We start from the raw sequence: 21,901 nt of genomic DNA, 5'->3' as shown, positions 1-21,901 counted from the left end.
TTGGCTGCAATAAAATATTATTATTATAAGGCTGAGACTTCAGTGTTACTCTAGGAATGGGAAGTTTGTACAGTCATTGAGAAACTGGGTCGACTTGGGCACAATACATGGGTGACCAGGCTTTGCCTCTCACAAAGCAGAACAAAGGGCAATTGATGAAGGAATAACATGTCTTTAAAGTAAGCCTTGATCCAGCTGGCTTGGCTGGTAGCACTTTGTAAGAGCTCCTTGCCAAGGTTACGGCAAAGTTCTTAACAGTAGCTTCAGTGTAGAAGGAGACTTTTTAAATGAAACATTTGGTGGACGAGACATTCCAGCAAATACAGTAGAGACAATACGCGACACTTACAGATTTAGCCTTGTTAAAATGGGAGACAATTCGACGGTGGCGCTCCTAGTGACTTGACCTGAAAAGTCGTGCTAAATTCAAATATCAATGGAAATGCATATACGAAAATGGATAAATAAATTATGTCTAGAAAGAAAGTGTTATTGAGATATTAACTTCGAAGTTGCTAAAGCAATTCTGGATAAATGAATGAAGAATTATTTAAAAGGTTATTATTTAAAGACTGAAATTAGACATATAAACAAGATGTGAAATGGGTTGACCTTTCATTTATCCATTACTTTTTTGCTTTAGCATTCCTGCCTGAACTTTTAAGGTTAAATTTGTCCTTTTTCTCATTTAAAAAATATTGTATCATCACATTAAGACACTTGTCAATAAAAATATCAGCACATTCCTTACACACATGATGCAATGAATTAACATTTAAAAGCTGGACAATTTTTCTCTTAACATGAAGCCTACTAAGAGAGAGAAAATCTATAAAATCCTGGCTTTAATCTGAGAAGATGGATAAAAGAAAGAAAAGTATGAAAATGTGGTCAATAGTGATGCTTTGAGGAATATTTATGTACAATTAGAGTAAAAATGTACCGGTAACATACCCTTGGCTGTATAGTCAAGGATTTCTAAAGTCGCTGGCCTGGAAATGATCTGAACAGATCTTATAATTCTTATATAAGCGTAACGTCCCTTCTTTCTTGTACACCTTATCCAAATCACTTCTGTGACATTTCAAAACCCACAGATCACACCTACAACAACACATCGGTATTGAAGGTTAACTGCTGCACTATACAATAAAATATGCGTATTATATTTTAAGCCAGTTAAAATATGGATTGAGCAGGTCAGAAAATTATGAAGTACTATAATAATCTCTTTGTCACTGGAAGAATATATATACAAACACAATATTACTTACATTTTCTTGTTACGACGGAAGCGAAAGAACGACCGCGCATTCTTCTCTGCAGCCAAACACAGCACATACCTTTCCCCTTATGTTGAGAGGAGATATCAAGGAATGACACATGCTACTATTTAATTATGTCAACTCACTGAAAACGCATAAATAACACCAAAAACTTCACCCACAAATACACGTGCTCTTATGACAGAATCAGTAGTTCTGAGGTCTACCTGCTAGAGAGAGCTCTAATAGCTGTCCCTCGATATCTCGCTGAGTGTCGCATATTGTCTCTACTGTATTTGATTCCAGTACTCAATCTACTGTTTTGTAAAAGGTTACTAAAGGCTAAGGGAGTTAACCCTAAAAAGAAACTTGACTCTGTTAGTCATAGCAGGTCAACAGAAAAAAGAAAGAGGTGGGAGTGGATGATTTTCAACAGTAAACGCTCAAAGTTCAGAAGAAGGCTTGTTGAAATACATAGCCTGCTGGAGTGGAAAATTGATTATGATGATCGAGAACTTGAAAAGAAAAGCTCATAGCACAAGATCTCCAAAGGGCCATGCAAATTATGAGGTGCCGCGTGGTCGGTACGACGAATCCTCTTGGCCATTATTCCTGGCTTTCTAGACTGGGGCCACTAACCCACCGTCAGACAGCTCCTCAATTCTAATGACGTAGGATGAGTGGACATTGAATCAGCCCTAAGATCCATGTAAAAATCCCTGACTTGGCATGGATGTAAGAAGATTGTGAACAAGGTTATAGGTATCAATTTGTAAGATAGCATGATCAAGATTTCTTGAAGTGAGTGCTTGCTGGAACATGTTCTTCTATATGGTGTTTTTTGTTTTAATGGCATGGCAAGATAATTTCAAGATTGAACTTTCATAGTGTTATGTTTATGGAGTGTTCTGTAGACTTTATACTTTTTTGTTTTCAAGGCTGAAGAAGGCCCAGTGGGGTCGAAACATGTAACTATTATGTGAATTTACTGAAAGTCTCTTTTAAGACACATTTATTTATGTTGACCAAGTTGGAATAAATATTCATTTTTCTTGATGTTCTATAATATACAGGGCGAGCCATTTTAATATTTCGGAGCTAATATCTCGAAAACTACACATCGGATAAAAAAAATGGGCAATAAAAGTTGTTTGTTTCGGCAGGAGACATCCATTGATACCAAACTCCACCCCCTATCTACACCCCTGTATATGCAACGCTTAGGTGACTCGCCGCAACTCCAATGCATGGACCTTGACAGGAGGGTTGGTTTTTAGTAAGTAGACCCCATGGTCTAGCTGCTTATCCACCTCAACGGGACCAACCCACATAGGTGTGAAACCTGCATGAAACCCATTTGCATGTCAGCTACCAACCCAACAAAACCAATACACATACCTTACTTCAAACACTTGGCTAACACGACTTCCACACAAGTCTCATCAAAACAGCTCCACTCTACCATCAAGACTGCCTCTTTGTATACGTTACCTGGCCAGGCTTCTAGAAGAATATGACACAACATATTTTCTCATAAATTCGAGAGTCTCCAATAGCCTAGTTACAATGTAAAGAATTTTCTATAACTATCTAGTGCCAAAGATACGTTATTCTGGTTATCACAGTGTGTTGACAATGTTACATTGGATTCTACATGATATATACAGGCAGTAATAAATTATATATTATTAATTACATGTTCTTACAGTAAATAAACTCATATTAATATATATACAGCTGATGTTTCATAACATAACCTCACAAATAATATGATCATGATTTATACCAAACAAAGTCCAGATATAACTACGTAAATAATAATATTAATACTAATGTGCATGGATGTAAACACTTCCTAGCCATACCTCACAAGTCATAATAATAATAAAAATAAAAATGCAGTAGTCTAATAATGATAAAAATAATCAATATTTGCATTATTTACCTATGGGTTAAAGAATATTGTTTCCAAGACATATTAGTCCTTTACACTTGAGTCAGTATAGCCCACGACCTCCAACCCCCTCACCTTCGCCGCGCATCTCCTTCACCGTTACAAATCTCCTGGCCTGAGAGACGGCATTACCATCTAAGAGGCCCACCTCCCCCTTCCGGGGAGGAATGAAAACATTTTAGTTGCCATCGACATCGCCGAAAAGTTCCAGTGTATAGAATCTCAAAATAAGAGAAAAAGGGAGTATAAATATTGTGTGAATTAAGGTGAGGTGTCTCACAGTTAGGCCATGTAAATATGTTACCGGATCTCAACTTCCTGCTGTTTCCTCCTGAAAGGTGATGTGTGTGTGTCCTATTGTGTGACACTCATGATACTCACGCTTGGTGTTTACGAGTTCAAAATACAATTAAGCCTGAAGACTTTAATTATTTTAAAAACCATATACTGTATTCAATTATAATTTAAGTGTTGTCTTTGTAATCTGATGCTGGATCTTTTAAGGAACTGAAGATGTCTCCATAGGAGATGGAAGATGTATTCCACAATAATAATAATAATAATAATAATAATAATAATAATAATAATAATAATAATAATAATAATAATAATAATAATAATAATAATAATATTTATTTATTTATTTCTTTATTTATTTATTTATTTGTTTATTTATTTATTTATTTATTTATTTATTTATTTATTTATTTATAGAGTTTACGCCCACATTGGAGCACTTAAATCAGACTACAACAAATTTGTCTTCCTTTTCTTCTCCCAAAATGTCTTGAGTCTGGTTGACCTGGGTGCCCTCTCCGCATCCGTTATAACATATTGTTTCCTCTGTATAGTGGTCAGAGGAAGCCTGATGCATTTATTCTTCAAAATACTTTTCTCGCCTCTGTTTTCTATGGTTTGCATGGTAATATTCAACTTCTCCAAATCACTTTGAACTTCTTTAAACCAATTGTTTTTTGATTTACTATTCCAAAAGTAATTAAATAATTGTTTTAAAACTCTGTTATCACTTAGTCGAAATATATGACAAAAAAAGGCAATTCTTCTTTTTCTCATCGTGTCTGTGATGGACTCATTTTCCCGATAGATAACCTCATTCGGCAACAATCTCCACTGTCCATCCACCTGATGTTTCTTGTTTATGATCGTCCTGAGTATCCTTCGATCAACTCGTTGTAAGCGTTCTGTTGTTGATGTAGTATTGAGTTTAAATAATGTTTCACAAGCATAAGTTGCTTCTGGTTTAATAACAGAGTTATAATGCCTAAATTTAGCATTAATCGAAAGACATTTCTTTTTGTATGTAGGCCAAGTTATCCATTGTGCCTGCTTCAGTTTATATATTCTGCTCTCTACTGATGGTTTTTCATTGCAATTCCAAGTGAGATTTTCACCCAAATATTTAAATGTACTTACAATTTCAATTCGTTTATTATTATTTAATAATAGCTCTGAACTTAAAGTTCTGAAAGTAGGCATTATTTTTGTTTTATCATACGAAATTTGCAGTCCAACTTTTTTCGCTACATTTGCAAGTTCTTCCAATTGAACTTTAGCCTCTTCGAAACCATTTGCCAGTATCGCAAGATCATTCGCGAATGCCAAGCAATTTAGTTTGATATTTTTTCCAATTTTGACTTTTGGAGGACATACCTTAGTCCACTCTCGCATGACCTTTTCCAATACACAATTCAACAATAATGGTGAAAGTCCATCTCCCTGGCGGAGGCCTGTTGTAATTGTAAATGATTTAGATAACTCATTTCTGAATCTAACTTTAGATTGAGTATTCTTAAGAGTCATACCAATCAGGCTAATAAGTTTGGAATGTAGACCAAATTCCTGAAGGACATTCAACAATGATTCACGATGTATACTATCATACGCCTTTTGAAAATCAACAAACGTAATAACTAAATTTTTGTTTCTAGATCTATGATGTTTCATAATCCATTTTAAACTGATGATTTGGTCAGGGTAGCTTCTTCCTGGACGAAATCCACCTTGATATTCCCCTAGTTCACAGTCAAGATGACCCTGTATTCTGTTATAGATAATCTTAGATAAAATCTTATATGTAATATCCAATAATGATAATAATAATGATCAGATCTATCGCCCTTTTTATGCAATGGTTGAATTATTGCCATATTCCACTCTTCAGGCATTGTAGCAGTATTCCAAATATCTATAAGATGTTTATGTAGATTCTGAACGGTTTGGTCATTAGCATTCTTCCATACCTCTGCGACGATTTGGTTCTCTCCCGGTGCTTTATAATTTTTAAGGGAAAATAATAATAATAATAATAATAATAATAATAATAATAATAATTGAATGTATGATATCAAGTGTTTTGCTTGAGAATTGGATTGTTTCTTAGATCAAGATGAAAATAGATGTTTTCATATATATTGAGTAGGGTGCCTTTATTTCCCGCATGCATAATTATAAAATCTTGGTTTTTAGAAGAAAATGAATGTTATCCTTTTTGGTGACTTCATTAGCAATATTATAGCCCTGCTGTCCATGATCTATTTTCTGAATAACTTGTTTCTCCCAGGTTCTGCTGAGGTTGCTGGTGTTCTTGTGGGTATTGTTCTACTGCTGAGGATCAAGCACAAGTGGAGAGCACTTGGCTGTATCAATATCATTGGTGGAGGAGCCTGCTTTCTCAGTTGGACCTTACCATTAGAAGGTGACCAATCTCTCTCTCTCTTCTACTCACAGAAGCTGTGTACATTCATGTTTCTTGGGATTTGTAATTCATTGTATCATTTGCTTAGTCTCAAAATTATTTAATATTATTGGAGGTATTTGGGAAAAGAAATATAAAGAAAACAGAGATAATTACATGTAGTTACGGAAGAGGTGTCCTGGACTGTACAACTTACTTTACAATGGCGAAAAATGAGAGTATCCTCCTAATTCAATACATCATATATTCCGTCATTAGACGGAGCAAACAAATTCAAACATGTTTCGGCTCGCTTGAGCCATCTTCAGTGAAAAAATTAGGGGGGTTGGAATAATTTACATAATATAAGTTGAAAAAATGCTAAAAAACATAATGAAAGAGCAAATGAAAAAACAAACAAAAGAGAGCCTAGACAGAAACAAAATTAGCAAAAACATACAATATTTACATCAATATGCAGAGAAAAAAACAACTTATTGCGACAAAATTCAGTGAAAACAGGTGTTAATTTAAAATAATAATTGAAACTAAAAACTGCGTTAACCTAAGAAACAAGGGAATGAGAAAACAAATGATGCAGATGGAAATGAATAATAGTAGCACATGGTGAGGTTGTGGACCTCATAGTTTACAAATTATTGGTTTAGTAAAAATGACAAAACAGTTTGAAATTGCTGTCAAAATCATCCTAGTAGAAACCCATCACATCAAATTGGTCAGGAGGAGAGCGGGAGCAAACATTTTTGTGAAACCAAGCCTGATATAACCTGCAGGCAAAAAGCCTGTGACAAGGAGAAAAAACACCAATGAAATTTAAGGCTTTAGAAATTGCAGCATTCTCAATATCTTCTCAATCTAGCGGTCCCTTTCTTCATTATTGTTTCAAAATGTTGGCTGGTGTCTTGCCTTATTATAAAGGGGTCGGAAGGGCCGTGTATAAAAATTGAGAAGCTGTGTTAAGTAGAAGACAGATGCATAGTAAACTGTACAACTTAGTTAAAATCCAGGAAATACCTCATAAGGATAAGGTTGTATACGTTCAAAGCTATATTTAAGTAACTATTAAAGAATATGTCTGTGGTAGTAAATTATAATTGAATGTGGTATCAGTTACAAGTGAGAGGCATTTCAAAATTGAACAGAACCAGTGACATGTGACAGCGATGGATGTGATGATCAGACGGTTTCTCCCCCGGGTTGGAGGCCATCCGTGGCTGGGGGGGGATGTCCGTTCATTGTTTCCAATCGGTCGTGTGGAGTTAAATATATTCAATTTTCTGTAATTAATAATCCTGGTTGCATGTGTGTGCAATGATCACGGCGGGCGGACCTTCTCCCCCTCCCCAGTGGGCAGTTCTCCCTGACTTGGGCGGGGGGGGGGGTCTGTTCGCTGTTTTTATAAGGATGTATAATATAATTAAAAGAAATAAGTTTCATAATGATAGATCCGTATTGAACTGTGATTACAATAGAGTAAAATAATATATTATTATTGGTCCACCTTTTCAATACAAAATGAAAATTACATAGGGACTAGTTTCGACCTAGTAATAGGTCATCATCAGCCTGAAGTAAATTAAAGAGTAAATATCAAAGAAAACATAAACAATGTAAACACAAGTACAGTCTTTTTAAAGGTACATACCATGTGGGAAGTTGAGTAGAGATATATTAAAAATAATAACTCTTCCAATTGATGAAGCACTGAGCGGAAGTTATGTAAAAAAAAAAAAAAAAAAAAAAAAAATCCGTTTCTCTCTTCAGCTAATAAAAAAAGAATCAAATTTATGGTCCGCATTGAACTGCGAATTTATATCCACCTTTATTTAACTCCATATATGTTATTCCACCTCGTGAAACATCCATCGTCCTTCAAGATTCCAGAAGCAGAAGAGCTTTCTCCTAGTATCATACTTCGCATCGTCTATTAATTCTAGTTTATAAACATCTTGAGAAGACAATGTAACGATTATTTATTTTCAATTGATCTCTGAATGAACAACATTATCGCTTAAGAACCAAGTTTTTTCGATTTCCATTTCCACAATTTATACGACGCACGGGACTTTTTTAAGGATCTCTATTTTTTAACATAATATAGCGCTTCTCTGGTTTCCTAAGCCTCCTTGCGCAACAATTGCCTTGTTCCAAAAAATGAAGAGCCTTTCCAACATCCATGTATTTTGACGTCTTTCAATACCTTATAAAATACGACGTAATCTTCTTCGAATATACATCAGCTAAGAAGAAGCCAGCATTCAACCTACTCTTCTTCTTTATTACATCATTTAGTGCACAGTGGTCTTTTATAATATACGGCGCACCGAACTTTACATAACTTCCGCTCAGTGCTTCGTCAATTGGAAGAGTTATTATTTTTAATATATCTCTACTCAACTTCCCACATGGTATGTACCTTTAAAAAGACTGTACTTGTGTTTACATTGTTTATGTTTTCTTCGATATTTACGCTTTAATTTACTTCAGGCTGATGATGACCTATTACTAGGTCGAAACTAGTCCCTATGTAATTTTCATTTTGTATTGAAAAGGTGGACCAATAATAATATATTATTTTACTCTATTGATGTATAATATGTATGTGGTTTGCAGTATATACGAACATTATCTAACTGTTAACGAATTTTAATATCTTTGAATTTTTTTGTATCTTGCTTTTGGTTATTGGTTTGTTGGCTTGGAGTACGTTCAAATTTAACTACATGTATTGTTTTAGATTACAATAAATGAATATGCTCTCCATGACTGGGAGAGAAGTGTATTTATTCATTCATTCATTCATTCATTCATTCATTCATTTGCTTTGTCTGTTATGTTGATAACCTGTCAGTTTGCCTGTTTCTTAATTCAATGGCCAGTCTGTCAGGCATTTAATAAATTTGTCTATTACATAATTTGTGAGGTAATATGTCTATTATTCAGTTTGTCTCTCATATAATCATTTAGCCAATATGTCAGTTGCTGTTGTTGAAGAGATGAAGTGAATTTTCATACTGTAGCACACGTGTTAATTAAATTTAAGCAACGATGATTGGCTCTGGTAGCAGACTGTAGGTTGGCTATACACATGACTGGTTATGCTATATGAGAGGGTACAAAAAAAAAAAAAAAAAAAAAAAAACACCAGAATAACATTGCCGTGTGCGAAGATTGTGTAGTACGCATTTCTGCCACTAGGCGTGTATAACGCAACACATTGCCAGTTGAGTGCCGCCTGTATTGGCAACCTGGCTTGTTCTGTTCATCTGCAGTGATTGTTTTTGCTAGCGCTGTTTTGTTCTTGTTTTGTTCATTATGATGCCAAGTTTAAGTGAACAACGTGCAAACCTCTTATTGGGAAGTTTTAAGAAGATCGCGCAACAGTGTTCGTCAAATGAAACTGATTTGTGGCAGACAGGAGACTGGTTCGTCCACCACGACAACGTACCTACACACACAGCCATCTCTGTTAGACAGTTTTTGGCTAAAAATGGCATGGTTCCGCTGCCCTATGCTTCATCTGGCTCCGTGCGACTTTTTCTTATTTCTACGCATGAAAAGGGGCATGAAAGGACACCATTTTGCAACATTAAAGAGGTCAAGATAAAAGCTGTCAGCCATTTCTAAAGGTGGCTACAAAAATTGTTTTGAACAGTGGAAGCACCGGTGGGACAAATGTATTAGTTGTAATGGAGGGTATTTTGAAAAGGATAAGGTTGTTTGTAAATTTGAAAATATATATAGCTTTTTAAAAATTTTTTTGGTACCCCCTCATAATGCATAGAGTCATTAGCCAATGTTACACATAAATGAAACTTTTATTTCAATGATTAATAATGAACACTTTACAGAAACAATATTTACACTTCAAAATGAAATGAAGTACCTTGATGGCTATTGACTGAACTAGTTGGCGGTGTGGCCATGATTGTTGTCGTAAAGACGTCATGTTGTTACGTGTTTAAGATGCCAAAAACCAGTTGCACCCTGGTCTCGCTTAGGCGAGCTGCTGACAAGAGCATGCTCTGAATGCTGCTGCCGTCTAGTGAGACTACTACTCGGAGAAACGTTGTTAATGCTGTGAAATGAAATGGCGTATGGCTTTTAGTGGCCGGAGAGTCTGAGGTCATGTTCAGCTTGCCAGGTGCAGGTCTTTTGATTTGATTCCCGTAGGTGACCTGCACGTCGTGAAGAGGATGAAATAATGAGGAAAACGACACATACACACAGCCCCCGTGCCAGCAAAATTAACCAATGATGATTAAAATTCATGAACTGGACAGAAATTAAACCCGGGTCCCTTGCAACCAAAGGCCAGCATGCTAACCATTTAGCCATGGAGCCGGACAGTTAATGCTAGGTTACAAACCTATTTGGCTATAAACTGTGCATGCAATTTCTGTTAGAGGATGAAATAACTGTATTTATTTGCATAATAGATGCCACCACATAATTAACGAACCCCAGTTTACCCTTTAAAACTTTGGAAAAATATTTCTGCTTAATTGACACATTTCTTTCACAATATAGTAATATTTAGAAACTTAAAATTAGATGTATTGCAGTATGCAGTAAAATAGTAAACAAAGATTAACAGACTTGGTTGTGCTGAACGCATCATACACTTTGCACGAAAGATAACAGTTATTATTTACATAAGTGTAGAGGGGATGATAGTGTGCAGTATTTTTAGAGTGTGTGTAGTGTTTATGTCTGCCTCTGTGGTGTGGTGGTTAGCGTGATTAGCTGCCACCCCTGGAGGCCGGTGTTTGATTGCCGGCTCTGCCACAAAATTTGAAAAGTGGTATGGGGGCTGGAACGGGATCCACTCAGCCTCGAGAGGACATCTGAGTAGAGGGGGGTTTGATTCCCATCTCAGCCATTCTCAAAGTGGTTTCCCACTTCTCTTCCAGGCAAATGCCAGGTCACGGCCGCTTCCTTTCCTCTTCCATGTCTATCCCTTCCAATCTTCCCATCCCCCACAAGGCCCCTGTTCAGTATAGCAGGTGAAGTCGCCTGGGTGATGTACTGGTCCTCCTCCCCAGTTGTATTCCCCGACCGAAATTCTGTCGCTCCAGGTCACTGCCCTTGAGGCGGTAGAGGTAGAATTGCTCACCGAGTCTGAGGAAAAAAAAACAATCCTGGAGGGTGAACGGATTAGGAAAGAAAGAAAAAACAGAAAGTATAGTGTTTATCAACAATGATGAGCAGTGAAAAGGGAAGCCTGCAGTAGTCAGTTGTGTTGACAAACAGTTTTTTCAATTGGAATACCAAAGATATATAGCAAGTCTTATCATCCACAAAAAGCAATAAAATGTTGGTAAAGTTTTGTCAATAATTGCTTCTGTAATTTACTTCTAATTTTAAGTTAGAATACCGTTCCATCAGCTCCGAACATACCGCTTAATCGTGCAGCTTGTCTCCTTACTCCCAAGTCTTCCCAGCCCAAACTTTGCAACATTTTCATAATGCTACTCTTTTATCAGAAATCACACAGAACAAATTGAGCTGCCTTTCCTTTGGATTTTTTCCAATTCGTATGTCAAGTAATCCCATACACTGGAACCATACTGTAATTGGGGTCTTAGCAGAGACTTACACGTCCTCTCCTTTACATCCTTACTGCAACCCTTAAATACCCTCATAATCATGTGCAGAGATTGGTACCCCAAGGGAGATCTTTCCTTATATTAACACCTAGGTACTTAGAGTGATCTTTTTACTCAAGCTGAGCAAAGAATAAACTGTGAGGAAGAGTGATTCACTATGGCATTGAAATTTATCACTGAAGAAAATGTTGCTTGGATGAGTCACTCTTCCATTCTCAGGTCACTTAGCAAAGTAATTCATATTCAAGTTTGTCTGATTTATAGCATGGCCCTCTACTTGTTGTTCATATTGTTTGTAAAGGATGTTTTTATTCCCTTTCTTATAGGCAATGACACCTGGGGATTTTCCCTCTTACTACTGTTGGCTATGATGGGCCGCATAGCCATAGGTACCTCATTGACATTGCTCACGGTGTCATCAGCAGAAGTGATACCAGCTGGTCGCAAAAAGTCTTGGATGTTTTCAGCTGTTACTATTGCAAGAGTGTGTCTACTATCAGCTCCGTTTATTGGGTCTCTTGTAAGTAAATTTTGATATCTTGTAAATATCTGTAGATCCTTGAGAGAAAAGACATTTGTTTACGAGTGTACTGATCTAGTTTCCACAAGACACAGTGTATTAAAATTCAATCAACGCTGATACTCGGTTATGAACACAGTTTGATTTATATTTGATAAAATATGATAAATTATTTTCCAACATTTCTTCACATAAACATGATGGTGGAGGATGGCCATGGGGTCGGTGGTGATGCTCTCTATAATCAACTTGATGTGAAATACCCATTATTACAAGAACTCGGACCACGGACTAATACATAGCTCCTCGCGAGAGGGCCACAAACAACGAACTAACGGCACCTGTAGTGTTCATGATATTTCTCTTTTAGGAAAGGAATGCACCCTTTATAAATGTTCTTCCTCTCTTGATCAATTTGCGCAGTATAATTTGTATCATAATGATTTGTCAGCTTGAGAATACATGGCACGCGAGAATCTTTCTCGAAAGCAATATTATCGAGAAATCTATTGGGGCCATGTTCATCCAGCACAAGGACCTTCTCGAATAGGTCATAACCCTCATTCATCATTCATTCAGCTCATAAGGTGGCAGGAGTGGTATTTGTTGATTTAACAGCAGCGTATGGCACAGTCAAGCTTTTTGTGGATGATGTTATTCTGTATAGAGCAATAAATAAGCTATAAGATTGTACTGCAAAATGACCTCGATAATGTTGTGAGATGGCCAGAGGCAATGGTGTGATGATAAATGTGGTTAAAAGTCAGGTTGTGAGTTTCACTAATAGGAAAAGTCCTCTCAGTTTTAACTACTGCGTTGATGGGGTGAAATTTAATTTTGGGGATTATTGTAAGTATCTGGGTGCTAACACAAACATCCTCATTGGGGTAATCATATAAATAGGAATGTAAATAAAGGGTATAGACCGACCGATTACAAAGATTTTCATTGCCGTAATAACATAAATGCCAGCCCCCGTGGTGTAGGGGTAGCATGCCTGCATCTCGCCCGGAGGCCCCGGGTTCGATTCCCGGTCAGGTCAGAGATTTTTCTCTCAACCTGAGGGCTGGTTCGAGGTCCACTCAGCCTACGTGATTAAAATTGAGGAGCTATCTGATGGTGAGATGGCGGCCCCGGTCTCATAAGCCCAGAATAACAGCCGAGAGGATGCATCGTGCTGACCACACGACCCCTCGTAATCTGCAGGCCTTCGGGCTGAGCAGCGGTTACTGGGCAGGCCAAGGCCCTTTCAAGGGCATTAAAAAAGTGCCGTGGGGTAATAACATAAATAGGAATGTAAATAAAGGGTACAGATCAATCAATCAATCAATCAATCAATCAATCAATCAATCAATCAATCAATCAATCACTACTGATCTACATTTAGTGCAGTCGCCCACATGGCAGATTCCCTATCTGTTGTTTTCCTAGCATTTTCTTAAATGATTGCAAAGAAATTGGAAATTTATCGAGCATCGTCCTTGGTAAGTTATTCCAATAACTAACTCCACTTCCTATAAATGAATATTTGCTCCAATATCTTTATATTGTGATCTTTCCTACTTTGAAAGACACCACTCAAACTTGTCTACTAATGCCATTCCTCGCCATCTCTCCACTGACAGCTCAGAACGTACCACTTATGATATAGATGTTGATTCCCATAGGGAACCTGAAATATTTGTCCTAAATGAGTTAATTTATAATACCAATATAGTTGGTCCTTTATTGGACATTATAAATTTTCCAGCTAACTTATTCCTGCTTGCCAGCTTTTCACCCCAGTGTGCTAAATTGGACTCATCAGTTGGTAAATAGCACACCTACAAAGACTCATGCCTAGTGCATACCGTGGAGGCCACCTTTGATGCATTAATGTGACATGAAAAAAAAAAAAAATGAAAAAAAACACACCCACAATCAACATCATTGCACATCAAACCCTACTGTACTAGCGGATAGTTATGTTTAGATTCTGTCTTCCGTGCCATTCCTTAATTATCAGCCTGTCATAGTCAGCTGACAGTTAACCGTATGACTGTGACTCAATACTCTCAAATGTAACTTAAAAAGCTTTTCAGTCTCTTGAACACACAAGTTCAGTATAAAGAGTACACTATAACATACCTGCAAAAGATACACTATTATACTATGAATAAAAATACACACTACTAAAAAAGACTATTTAATTTTTATTCATTGTGTAACAGTGGTCTTTCTTACAGGTATCTTATAGTGTAATACAGTGAATCCTCCTTAGTGCATTCCTCATTAACATGTTTTCTCGCTTAGCACGTCTTAAATTCAAAGTCCCGATTCTCACCCTATTAAATCTATATAAAAATACCTCGCTTATCGTGCCACGAATTTTTGCTTATTACCGCTTATTACAATCACATTTTTCCTAGCCTTGAAAATGTTATTTGTCATCCCTTGTGAAGCAAACGTGATTTCCAACTTGGATAATATCCATCGCCACAGTTGCGTGATTACGGAAAAAAGGCCTTAAATTCCTGAACTTCACAGAATAATTTGCACGTTTGGGGAGCAAGCCGTTAGCCTCAGGAATGTTCACTTTTGCTTGCCGGTTAGCGGCAGGATTGCTGAATAACACAGTGAGTCTATTTGTCTTGTATTTCACATTCCATTCAGAAATTAGAAATTTTATTTTTTGTTGAGTGGTACGAAGAAGTGTAGCGAATATTTGTCCCTGATACGGTAGCCTATATCTGGATTAGGAACATATAAACATACCTATAGCATCATGAATTTTCACTATTACCACTTACTATGAGCATGATCACATTTTCCCTAGCTCTGAAAATGTTGTTTATCATCCCTTGTGAAAGAAACGTGATTTACAACTCAGGTAAAAGCTGTTGCCACAGTTGCGTGATAACGGAAAAAGTGAGCCTATATATTCGCTTGTATTTCACATTCCATTCAGAAGTTAGAAATGTATTTTGTGTTGAGTGGTACAGTGAAGTTTTTGGTATGGTAGCCTGGGTTAGGAACATAATCGTGTGAAATTGACTAGCATGGTACATTAGTCTTGAGATAGCCTAGTTATGGATACGGGAAAAGTCATGAAATTCCTTACTTAACCCTCAAGCACACGCGCCAGATCTTAGGACGCAGACACACGCGTGGGGGTGCTTTCCACCCCACATATCATTGTACTGAAAAATATGAATTACTGTATTAATTGAGAGATTTTAAGATAGATTATGTAAGAATGACTCCTTTTGCGGGGATCCAGCCAGAAAGGTACAAGAGCGGGGAGAGCACAGAAAAGTTATTTATACATTTCACTAGGAAATAAAATGACATGGGGTGGATTCCACCTCATACGCGTGTGTTTGAGGGTTAATGAAGACAAAATTTTAAAAATCTTTCAGAAACCGGACTGGCATCCGCATCTTTAAGCGCGCAGAGGTCGCGAATGTTGCACTCGCACCTTCGAGTTTCGACTCGATCATTCAACTATAGGTAGAAGTTTTTTAAAATGGTGGTCAAAGTAATTTCTCCTGATTCCTTTCAGTTGCACGTGGATGAGTGTAACCTCCATTTCATTGTCTAAGAATGCGACCAGAAAGTAATGTTTAATAATCCACTGCTCCGAAATAAAAGGCTTCTACTAACATTTGTTTTAGAAACAGTGCGATCTGCAATAATACTCAGATATTTTTATTGGCTCCCATGCATATGGGGTTTTCATATTTGTTGTTTGGTGTTTTTCAAACCTTTCAGTGTACTTGTTATTTTATAAGTCCCAGCAGGAAAGGTGTTCATATTTGTTCTCTCATGTTTTTCACACCTTTTAATATTTTTCTCTCATTTTTAGAAATGGTGGATATAGGTTTCACTGTACTCGGGGATACACGACGTATTTTTTTGTTCTCTGCAGAAATGTCTTCATGAGGTTTTACTGTATTTATAGTGAACTTATGTGTTCGATAGACTGAAAAACTTTTTAAGTTACATTTAAGTTGCCACTGGAAAGTGTGGCTTCATTCTTGACAAATCATTCCCCTCAATCTTACCTTGGTCGCATGCTGCTGCATGGCACATATCGCTGCATATTTTCATAACTGTCGACATCATAAGAAAAGGCATTAAATACACTTGTGAAAAAGGAAATCCCAACTCCAAGAAAACATTAGTTTAGAGGAATGCAATATATTACAGGGTAAAACTGATGGAAGGAGAAGTAGGAAAATAAGGAGGATATCTTTGCTACGGAATCTAAGAGAATAGTATGGGTTCAGTACGGCCACATTTTTCCAAGTTGCTGAGAACAAGAATGAGATCGCCCTGATGATAGCCGACATCTGATGAGGATATGGTACAAGAAGAAGAAGAAGAAGAATATTTGGGCAAAGCAATTGTCTAGGTAACATATTTATTTCATTAAAGTTCCAGGTTACAGTTTCAAGTATGCACGAAATGACAAGTGACAAGGTGGTACGTTAATAACTGCCGTAGTCGACATGATTTTGAATGCAGGCATTGTGTTGTGCAGGTGCCTTACGTCATTTTGTAGGATGGAGTTCCACACCTTTTGTACGTGGTCAGTCAAACCAGCAACGGTTAATGCTGGTGTTAGATGACGCTGGATTTGTCGTTCCATAATGTCCCACACATGTTCAATGGGGGGAAGGTCTGGTGATCTCGCAGGCCAAGGCAGTTGGTCAACACTCTGTAGAGCACATTGGGTGACAGCAGCAGAACAAGGTCAAGCATTATCCTTTTGAAAAACACTCCTTTGAATACTGAGAATGAATGTCAGCACAACCAGTTCAATCACCAGTCTGACGTACAAATCTGTTGCCAAGGTTCTTGGGATAATGACAAGAGTGCTCCTGCTAATAGATAAGTAAAATTAAAAATCCATCTTTTCAATATTAATATTAAACTAAATAAGTTATAACATTTACTTAGAACTAGTTTCGATGCTGGCGAATGTAATCTTCAGCCAAATATGAGAATAGGCAATCGTAAATAAACATATCATCATTATATCAATGCACATACAAACACTCTTAAAATGGGACTTATGATGCCCCTAAAAGTATCTGGGGAAAATTGCAAATAATCACAATTTCAAAATCTTGAAGTCATGATTAGAACAACGGTTAACATAACATAATTCTTTTCACTCAAGTTAGAACTTTGAAAGTATTGAGTTTGACTTATAACCGTAAGATTCTCAAATAAATAAAAAGTCTTATCATAAATGAAATGTTATACAAAGGTTGAACCACATATAGAGTTTCTCTGTAAATATGACAGTCCCAATTAGAATGACACTTCAACATAACCTAATGTTATAAGTTATTTAATTTAATATTAGTATAGAAAAGGTGGATGTTTAATTTTACTTATCTATTAATCTTGGTTCAATATGGACTGAAAAATGAAATTCTTAAATTTAAATGCTCCTGCTGTCAAACAAAATCGCTCCCCAGACTGTAACTCCCACTGTTGGTCCAGTGTGTTGACGCAACAGGCGGCTTGGTTCCAAACGCTCGCCTGATCTCCTTACCAACCTACAGCCATCACTGGCACCAAGACAGAAACAGCTCTTATCTGAGAACACAACAGATTTCCACTCCGCCCTTCAGTGAGCTCTAGCATGACAGCACTGATATCTGAGATGGCAGTGATTCAGGGTTAGTGATATGAATGCTACAGGACATTTGGCTCGAACCTGTCCCTCAGTTAAATGATTTATTACAGTTCGCTGTGTCACTCTGGTGCCAACTGAAGATCTAATGGTTGCTGCAGATGCAGTACGATCCACCTCAGCCGTGCGGCAAATATGGCAGTCATCCCTCTTCGTAGTGGCCCATGTGCAGCCGAACACTGGTCTTCTTGAGACAGTGTGTTCACGTGATTATGGTTGCCAACACTGATGCACTGTGAATACAGCTCTGCCAAGTCTTTCTGCAATATCATGTAAAGAACATCCATCTTCTCATAGCCCTATTACATGGCTTCGTTCAAACCCTGTAAGCTGCTGAAACTGCCTCCTTCATCTCCATAAAGGCATGTTTGACTTGCACCTATCTCACAAAGTCAACACTGGACAATGACTAATGGTCACGAAGTGTAAAGCACGTATTTAAAGAAACTTGCTTTGCTAGGTCATAGTGGTGCTACTTGCAAAACTCTTTGTTGACTAGTGTACAAATATGAATAGGCATCATATTTACATGTGCAAACACACCTCCCGAATTTCATTTATCTAGCATAACTCCATCTTGATGTTGGGATTTCAATTTCCACTAGTGTATTAATCTTTTGAATACCACCAATCATGGAAGGGAAATGTGGACTTGAGTGGATGCAGAACTTTTGACACTGGTTCAGCATCCATGATACAGTAATTGTGATATGGGAAAACATACCAGTGATTATCACTAATGTTCTGTGAGGGGACAGCACAAGAAGAAGTTTACTACCATCATCATCATCATCATCATCAATTGAGGTTTCATGGAGAATTATCCTGAGTGTAGCAGGTGGATAATTTGGTCATTTTGTAAAGCTTCTTTCAGTAATGTCTTGGATTTGAACCTTAAACAGAATCCTTTATTTTTCTCATCCCTTTCACAGTGCGTAATCTCTAAAATGTTTGATAGATGGCTTGTATGTTACATAGGCCATGTTTGGACCATGTGTATCGCTGAGTGTATTTGGCGGACTGACAGTCATTGGAGGAGTGGCTGCATTCTTTCTTGACAGTCCAACGATTCTCGACGGAGAGCTGCCGAAATAAGGGAGGAGATTGTAGGAAGATCTGTTCATAATGGTAAGGCAATATTATCAAACTTATACACTCAACCACACAAAAACTGGCCTAGAAAGAAGATGACTTTCTTTAAAAACCCTCTTGGTTGAAATTGAATGAACAAATTGTGCAGGTGCAGGTGGTAAGATTCCAACTCCCTATGATGTTGTTGCTGACTCACACCGGGCCTCCTCAGATGCCGCCCACCCTCATCGGAGGGTTTGCCTTACAAGGGCTGCACTCGGCTAGAAATAGCCAAACAAAATTTATTACGGGCCTCCTACTGTGCTCAGAGCTGCTTTTCTAGAGACTTGGAGGAGGAGGAGGAGGAGGAGGAGGAGGAGCTCATAAGTGGCCATGGCTGGTCCATGGTCCAGCAGCTCTGCATTCTGACCAGCCAACCAAATAGAGAAGCGGTGGCCACGGCTCTTCGGGAGACAGGACAGGGCTGGACATAACAGCTTGCCCCAACCGTCAGCTGTCCTGAGAATGGTTTTCCATTCTCCTGCACTAAGGTGAATGCCGGGAGAGTTCCTAGTACAGGCCACGGTCGCCAACCCCCTCACCTTCTCCGAGCATTTCCTTTACCGTCACAAATCTCCCCGCTTGAGAAACGGTGTCACCATCTAAGAGGCCCTCCTCCCCCTTCAGGGGAGGCATGGAAACATTTTAGTTGTAGTTCTTCATTGTCACTATTTGACATCTCTTGAAGTAAAAGATGTGTTATTCATACAATACATAAATGAAACAGGGGTATACAACTATGCAAAACTTTTTGTAACATTCAACATTTGATGTGAATGCAAAGGAAGGAATTTTCTTGTCAAATGAAATGGACTGATTGTGTTTAAGATGGAAAGCAGCTCCCTATGATGTTGCTGACTCACACCGGGCCTCCTCAGATGCCGCACACCCTCATCGGAGGGTTTGCCTTACAAGGGCTGCACTCGGCTAGAAATAGCCAAACAAAATTTATTACCGGGCCTCCTACTGTGATCAGAGCTGCTTTTCTAAAGACTTACATTCTGTGAAGTAACTGTAACTGTAGTTTTTATTTATTACTTGTTGAAAAAGAAATTAGTATCCGTAATTGAGTAACTATAATTCCAGCTTGATGACTTTTATTTTATACTTTTCCCATCACTAATAATAATCATTATCATCATCATCATTTTTATTATCTTTAATTCATGTTTCCTTTTCTTCTTTTTCAGCTCTTCTTTCTGGTCCAGTACTTACGGGTGAACTTACTGCTCGTGATTGCCTTATAACTCCGAACGGAAACCTTTTCAGTATTGATGACACTTATCCATCGCTCTGTACACGAGAACGGAGAAGTGACCACTATTACCGTAGACGCATAAGATAGAGTTCAAGTGAATGCATGTAAATAAAATGCTCGTTTACTGTTTTAGACAATAGATCTAGATCTAATTACCAGGGCAGCTTTCTGACAGCTAGGATGGCAAGGTGCTGACCTGCAGACATAAATTCCTTGCATGCCTTTTTGTTTGTGATGTTTATCTCATTATAGGCTATATTACTACAGTAGCAGATAGTGAAATGATGACAAAAAAGAATTAGGCCTAATACTTAAGATTTCTATTAATTACATGCCATCCATATATAGTAATTTGATCGTGTTTCTCCGAAATGAAAGTTAAAAGGAACTAAATAAATAGAAGGGGTGTTCAAAAAGAAACCAATGATGCAAATGATTTTGTATTGAAAAGGTGGAAATATTTTACTCTTAATTTTTAATTTAATTGAAAACACTCAACAGTGCTAACCATACTTGTGCTATAACACCTTTAATGCTTATTGTACAACATTTTAAGCACTGTCCCCCTCAATGTAATCTCCCCTACTGGCAATACACCATTCCCATCGTTTATTCCATTCTTGAAAAGCCTCCTGGAATAGACTTTCTGGGATGGCACTCAAGTTTCTTGTCACATTGTCCTGATTCTCCTCTATGGTTTGGAAAGGGCGTCCTTTCAGGGTGGTTTTAAATTTGGGAAACAAGAGAAAGTCTGCTGGGACTAAGTCCAGAGAATACAGTGGATGGGGCACAATGGTAGTGTGATGTTTTGCTAGATAGCTGCGGACAAGGAGTGACATGTGATTCGGTGTGGCATGAATTTTGCACAGACACACGAATCTCTAGTTTGACACTCAGAATTTGATGGTATGATCCTAATTTGTTAGCAACTTCTTGAACAGTTAAACGATGATTTCCATGAATCACAGTACAAACTTTCTCAACATGGTCATCATCCGTTGTTGTGAAAGGTCGTCCAGGCTTGGGATCGTCATCAACCGATTAGCTGCCGTGTTCAAAATGCTTAAACCACTCATAGCACCGCGTGCAGCTTATATAGTCTTTCCTGTATGCTTGGCTAAGCAAGTGAAATGTCTTCGTGAAAGTTTTGCCAAATTTGTCGCAAAGTTTCACACATACACATTGGTCTTCAAGCTTTTCAAGTTTCTTCAAGTCATTTTGGCATTAATCTGATGAACAGCTTGTGCACATACTCATTTCAGTGGCTGTAGCTCGCGAACTAACGGTTAGAGCGAAATTTGGCAAATGACAGTTTATTGTCTAAACCTGCTGCTATGTGTGCTCTGTTTCAAAAGTTTGGGGTTTTTTTTTTAAATACACTTTGTACGCATAGGAGATGGAGAGCAGCAACTTAATGTGTAGGAATGCATGAATAAGTACACATGAAAGAAAGGCATGGGTCCAAAATTTTCAGCTGTAGCCTTTGTCAGTGGAGAATAGAACAAGAATGGTGGTTTTATTTATTTAGCTACAGGACTAATAAACAGAATAACTAGCAGTATTGTTTTGAATAATACAACCAAAAAACAAACACCCGTGATGCAACAGCCCAAAGGGCCATGGCCTACCAAGCTAGGGCCTGCAGATTATGAGGTGTTGTGTGTTCAGTACGACAAATCCTGTTGGCCGTTATTCTTGGCTTTCTAGAATGGGGCCACTATCTCACCATCAGATAGCTCCTCAAATGTAATCATGCAGGCTG

The 21,901-nt window shown here is 37.8% G+C and overlaps 1 protein-coding gene across 5 annotated transcripts in view; it reads left to right on the top strand.

Annotated features, from left to right (window-relative positions):
- Positions 1-20,625, top strand: part of LOC136884660 (organic cation transporter protein) — a 257,104-nt gene extending 236,479 nt beyond the window's left edge. For 3 of the 5 annotated variants that reach the window (XM_068230176.1, XM_068230175.1, XM_068230178.1), the window contains exons 9-12: positions 5,801-5,935; positions 11,871-12,064; positions 18,729-18,878; positions 20,072-20,625. In XM_068230176.1, coding sequence (XP_068086277.1) covers positions 5,801-5,935; positions 11,871-12,064; positions 18,729-18,845 — 446 coding nt within the window. In that variant the 3' untranslated portion in view covers positions 18,846-18,878; positions 20,072-20,625. Of the gene's footprint in view, positions 1-5,800; positions 5,936-11,870; positions 12,065-18,708; positions 18,879-20,071 lie in introns of all 5 variants that reach the window. The other 2 variants (XR_011018940.1, XM_068230177.1) reach the window with 2 other exon arrangements.
- The last annotated feature ends 1,276 nt before the right edge of the window (positions 20,626-21,901 follow it).

The sequence above is a fragment of the Anabrus simplex genome, chromosome 13, assembly GCF_040414725.1.
Source record: "Anabrus simplex isolate iqAnaSimp1 chromosome 13, ASM4041472v1, whole genome shotgun sequence".
Lineage (NCBI taxonomy): Eukaryota > Metazoa > Arthropoda > Insecta > Orthoptera > Tettigoniidae > Anabrus > Anabrus simplex.
Note: the sequence above shows the minus strand (reverse complement) of the source record. Positions and strands in the feature narration are given on the sequence as shown.